Source organism: Trypanosoma grayi (genome assembly GCF_000691245.1).
Source record: "Trypanosoma grayi strain ANR4 Tgr_1064_V1, whole genome shotgun sequence".
In the NCBI taxonomy this organism is placed as follows: Eukaryota; Euglenozoa; class Kinetoplastea; order Trypanosomatida; family Trypanosomatidae; genus Trypanosoma; species Trypanosoma grayi.
Genome location: NW_008826683.1, coordinates 1 through 5,512, shown reverse-complemented (window position 1 = coordinate 5,512; position 5,512 = coordinate 1). Strand labels below are relative to the sequence as shown.

Genomic DNA, 5,512 nt, shown 5'->3' with positions numbered 1-5,512 from the left:
CACTGCGGCGGTGCGCGAGTTGCGGCTGCCGCTGCGGCTGCACGTGGCGGCGTGTGTGCGTGAGCTCGCTAACACGCACAGCGAGTGTCTCGCGCGGGTGGAGGTGCTCGACGTGCTTCGGCGCATCAGTGAGACGGAGGCGTGCGCCGATCTGCGCGCGTTGGCGATTGAGACGCTGCACGTCGTCCTGCGCCACTGCACGCCGCTGCAGTGGGGGGCGGTGCCATTCAAAAAGGAGCTTGCCGCGTTGTGTGCCACACAACTGGAGCGGGAGTCCCACCACGACGCGCTGCGTGCAACAATGTGCCTCATTGAAACACTCATTCTTCAGGATGCTAATTCTGCTTCTGCTTCTGCTTCTGCTTCTGGTGGTGGTGGTGGTGATGCGTCCGGTGGCGGCTGCGGCGATCAAAGCGTGTCCGAGGCGTTGCTCGCGTTGTTTGCGGACCGTGCGCTTGCAGCCATCGTTGGGGACGCCGTGTCTCCGCTTTGCGGAGGCGGCAACAGCAGCAGCAGTGTTACAGCTGTAGTCTCTGGCGACAAGAGGGCACCGATATTCAGCGCACAGCACGACCGTCACACACGCCAGAGTCAAGGGAGACAGCGACCGCCACCGCAACAACAGCGGCAGCAACGGCAGTGGCGCTCTCGCAGGGAATTTTCGTCGGCACCCGATTCAACTTCTGGTGCTACTGCTGGCAATGATGTTGCGGTTGCCACCTCTACTGCATGCCTGGCAGCGCGTTGCCTGCGCTTGCTCATACAACACGCACCGTTTTATCGCAATGGGGCCTTTTATTTGATGCAGCACCTCCCCTCTGTGTCGCGTGTGCTGGAGGTGAGCGTGCGGCTGGCGGAGCAGCACGAGGCCCGCCGCGGCGACGGCGTACCGAACAGCCACAACAACAGCACTAGTAACGGCAGCAGCGACGGGGCCGCGCTGATGCTCGCGGTGGAACTGGCGATTCTGCTGGGCCTCTGTCTCTCGCAGGACCCGCGGGCGCGGCAGCTGCTCGCCTCTGAGTTCTCTCACCACAATGAGGATGCGCAGCAGGTGCGTCGCGCACTCATATCGAATCTAAACCTTGTTTCTCTGTCGTACCTCGGGTCCAGCAGCAACAGCAGCAGCACCGACGCCTCAGAAGTGTTCCGCATTGTGGACGCGACAGGTGCGCTGATGAACGGACTCCACGCGGTGACGTGGGACACACCCGACCACCCCTCACGCCCGTCGGTGCACACTCTCTTTGCGGCGCAGGAGCAGCGGTGGAACACGGGTGAGCAACCGCCCTCCACCGCGGGTGAGCACAGCAGTGGCGGTAGCAGTAACAACGAGAGCGACAAGAACAATAACGACCCTGGCAAGAGTGGGCGGAAGGAGCGGAGTGGTAGTGGGATCTTGGGTGAGGAGATGTACGCGTCGCTGGCAGTCTCGGAGCAGCAGCGCCATCAGCGCCTCACATTCATTGTACTTAGCTACGCGATCCACCATACGTTTAGGGCTGCCTTTACGGATGCCGCCGCAGCACTCAACTTCTCCGAACCGCTGCGTGGTGCCGTAGGAGAGGACGTAAGTTACACTGGTACCGCAAAAACAGCAGCAGCGGCAGTCGGCGTGGAGAGGGGGGAACAGCAGCAAAACAGCACGGCAGCATCAGGCCACGCGGCTGCTGATGCCGCCAGTAGTGGCGTGAATGCGCCCAAGAAGATGCGCTACTACGATGCCTACATGTTGGACGCCAGCAAGACAGCCAATGCGCAAGAACAGAAGCAGCGGCAAGCTGAGGCATCGGTGCTGTCGCCCGCTCCGCGCAATCCGCGAGAGAGGAGGCTGACGTCGCCTTCGCGGGCGTTGGCCGCATGGTCAGATGACGGCAGCAGTGTCGTGGATCAGGCCGACGACACCGCCGCCGTGTCGACGGAGGAGGCGCGCGTCTTTCTGAAGTTTCACCGTGCGCTGCAGCTCTTCACCGACCTGGCGGCATTCTACTCTGCGCAGCCGACGTCGGCGCTCGCACGTACGGTGGTGTACGAGGCGACGACGGAGAAGGGGATGGTGCGGCGGCAGGGACGCCGCCAGGCGCAGCGGACTGTGGCGAGACTCCTGCAGGAAGGTGCCGCTGCTTCATCGCATTCCCAGCCACAACAGCATCAGCCGCATGAGCGGAAGCACGAGCAGATTCGGCGGCCCAATTTGGGTCTCATTGGGGTAAATCTACGTTCGTGGTCGCTGGACGAGCTTCAGGAGGGCGATCTCTTTTACTTCTGCATCCCCTACACGCAGCTGACGACCGCGGCGCTGGAGCACACGCGACGCCGTGCGCTGGAGCATGGCCGTCGCGTACGGAAGCTCTTCGCCATCACGCCGCAGTCAGCAAAGGCGCGACGTTGGCTGCTGCATGATGTTGTGGTGAACATCATGCCAGGCGCAGTTCACGCACTATCGCAGTTCATCCAGTGGTTCCACATCTATGGTGAAGAGAACGTGAAGCTGCCGCTGCTCATATACTTCCACAAGGACGAAAAGGAGCGGCAGGCTGCGGTGGAACGACAACGGAGCGGTGACGGGGTGCAGATCTCATCCTCGTCAGGAGCACCCGATGCCCAGAAAGAACAAGGACAAGAATGCGAAGGAAGTGATGGAACTGCCTCGCTGCCGTGCCCGGACGAAGTGTCGCTTCATGCGGGGAACCTTATCCCGCTGCTGCAGCAGGTGAGCTTTTACTTTGAGCGACATCACCACCTGCCAGATCAGCAGCAGGAGCAGGAGCAGGAGCAGGAAGGTGATATGCAGAAGAACGAGGTACAAGTACATTGGCCATCCCCCGCCTCTCTTAGCCGCAGCGGGGTTGGAGAAAGCCTGAAGCACTCGTCGCCACGTGCCGGTGGAGCAGGAGCCCTCTCCGCATCGCCGCAGCGGAAGTCGGTGCTTCTGCGAGATATTGATCGGCAGATTCAACGGCTGCAGGCAGCGGAATTCCGCGGGGATGAGGATAGCGCCAAACTCGCATCAAGGCTGCTTCTCCCTGAGGTGACTCAGAGTCCGTTCGTCACGCTTAGCCCACCACCTGCTGGCTACAATGGTGCGGACAGCGACGTTGGGGTTGCAAGCGACGGTGATGAGGATGAGTTTGACGAATTGAGGGGACTGTAATAGAGCGAGGGACCATTTTCATGTGAATGGGAGCCAGGGGATATGTGCCTCCCCTGGTCGCGGTCAATATGTGGGTGTGGGTGTGTGTGCTTGGTGGTAGCATAGCGTGCAGTTCTTCGAAGATGGAACGAAGGATGAGCGGCTGCGTGGGAGAGTGACCCCTCCGCTGCGGACGTTATTATTGTTGTTATTTCATTACTAGAGACTCTGCAACAGCAGAAGCAGCTATAACACATGGGAGGAGCGCACCGCTTTGTTGAACACGCTGTGTGCGCCGGTCTGTGTAGGACTCTACGCGCATCCACACACACCCCTCTCTCTCTCTCTATACATATATATATATATATATATATATATATATATGTGTGTGTGGATGCGCGTAGTGTGCCTTGGCCGTCTGTGCATCGCCCTCGTAATGTGTATTTTTAAACCACATGTGCGCAACTGGTGGCGTTTTTGTCGCAGGGCGCAGCGTGCCCATTGTTTACCGAAGGGCGTTTGGGCAAATTGCGCCTCGTTGTTGTTTTTTTTGTGTTATATTTATTTGTACGGTGTTATAGTTGCTGACTCTGAATTGCACGCCACGACGACGACGACGCTCCCAGGCTGAGGGAAATGCCCCGTTGTTGTTGTTGTTGTTTGTTGCCTGTTATATAGCAGAACTCCACTTTTTTTTGGTTGTTGTTTCCTCATTGGTCTTTGACGGTGTGACCCCCTTTTCCTTTGTGCTTATCTCTCTCTCCCTCTCCCTCTCATTCCCCCTCCTGTTGCGCACCGCTGCTCCTGGTGGCCGTGACGACGACGACGACGATGCGTGTAGTGCTTCCACTCTCAAAGCCGAGGGAGGTGTTCTGCTCCGTCATCTCCCACACACACACACACACACACAGGTGCTGACGCATTCCCATTGCTCCCACGCGCAGAGACCCGTTCGCGTGTGGACGTTTGCGTGCGTCGCTTTTTTGTTTTGTTTTGCGATTCACCGACACGAATAAGAATAGCGCGCCGCTTCAAATGGCGGATAAAAGCACAACGAGCATGTTTAGCACGCCAGCGAGATTCGCGTCCGTGCAAGCGCAGCGCTCAGCCAATAGAGCCGGTGAGAACTGGCTCGCCGGTTTGGCAGTCTCCAACAACAACAACAACAACAAAAACAACAGCAACAAGGGCAGCGGTGACGGCGGAAGTGCGCCCCACCGCGAGTTCCGGCACCCGTTCTGGTTCGTCAACAACAGCATGCCGCCGACGTACTGGGACTACGAGAACGCGACGATTGAATACAATAGTGACGAGCCGTACGAGCTGATCCAGAAGATCGGCCGCGGGAAGTACTCGGAGGTGTTCCGCTCCCGCAACCGCTGCAACGGCGAGTCGTGCGTACTGAAGATCCTCAAGCCCGTGCGGATGAAGAAGATACGCCGCGAGATCACAATTCTGCAGAACCTCTGCGGCGGCCCTAATGTTGTGCGTCTGCTGGACGTCGTGCAGGTGGCGTGCGAGGACACGCCGGTGCTCGTCACAGAGAACATCGAGCCGGCGGACAACTTCCGCACACTCATGGACAGCGGCCGGCTGTCGAACTTCGACATGCGCTACTACCTCTACGAGGTGCTGCGCTGTCTCCACTTCGCCCACAGCCGCGGCATCTTCCACCGCGACATCAAGCCGCAGAACATCATCATCGACCACTGCCGCCGCAAGCTGCGCATTGTGGACTGGGGTCTCGCGGAGTACTACCTGCATGGGCAGGCGTACAACGTGTGCGTCGGCACGCGGCACTTCAAGGGGCCGGAGCTGCTCGTCGGTCTACGGCTGTACGACTACTCGCTCGACATCTGGAGCGTCGGCTGTATCCTTGCCGAGCTGTTGTTTCGCGTCTACCCTCTATTCCGCGGCGACGACAACGACGACCAGCTACACCAGATAGTGAGCGTTCTCGGCGTGGAGGACCTCTCGCGGTATGTGCAGAAGTACAAAGTCCACCTGCCACGCCACTTGGCGGATCGCTGCCTCGCGTCGAACTGGCCGAAGCGGCCGTGGTACACCTTCATGAACAACATCAATACGTCGTGGTGCGATGTGCAGGCGCTTGACCTGCTCGACAAGATGCTGAAGATGGACCACCAGGAGCGTATCCTGGCGAGCGAGGCGATGCAGCACCCGTTCTTTGACCCTGTGCGCCGCGTGCTGGGAGAGGACGCGCAGCAGCAGTACCCGGGGCTGGAATTGTAGCCTTCGCGCACTTAGGGATGGGTTAGGATCGAATTGCAGTTCACGCGGGAGAGGTACGATGCTTTGTTTTTGTTGTGTCTGTCTCTGTGTTTAAACCTATATATATCTATACCTATATATATATAT

The 5,512-nt window shown here is 58.9% G+C and overlaps 2 protein-coding genes across 2 annotated transcripts; both read left to right on the top strand.

Moving 5' to 3' along the window:
- Positions 1-301: 301 nt before the first annotated feature.
- On the top strand, positions 302-3,154 carry DQ04_10641010 (putative casein kinase II, alpha chain; the record flags this gene model as incomplete). The annotated part of the gene is made up of 1 exon (XM_009316315.1): positions 302-3,154. The coding sequence occupies one exon, from the start codon at positions 302-304 to the stop codon at positions 3,152-3,154; it is 2,853 nt and encodes a 950-aa protein (XP_009314590.1).
- A 1,038-nt stretch (positions 3,155-4,192) lies between these two features.
- Positions 4,193-5,386, top strand: DQ04_10641000 (casein kinase II subunit alpha; the record flags this gene model as incomplete). Its single annotated transcript, XM_009316314.1, has 1 exon — positions 4,193-5,386. One exon carries the CDS (start codon positions 4,193-4,195, stop codon positions 5,384-5,386), a length of 1,194 nt encoding a protein of 397 aa, XP_009314589.1.
- Between the last annotated feature and the right edge of the window lie 126 nt (positions 5,387-5,512).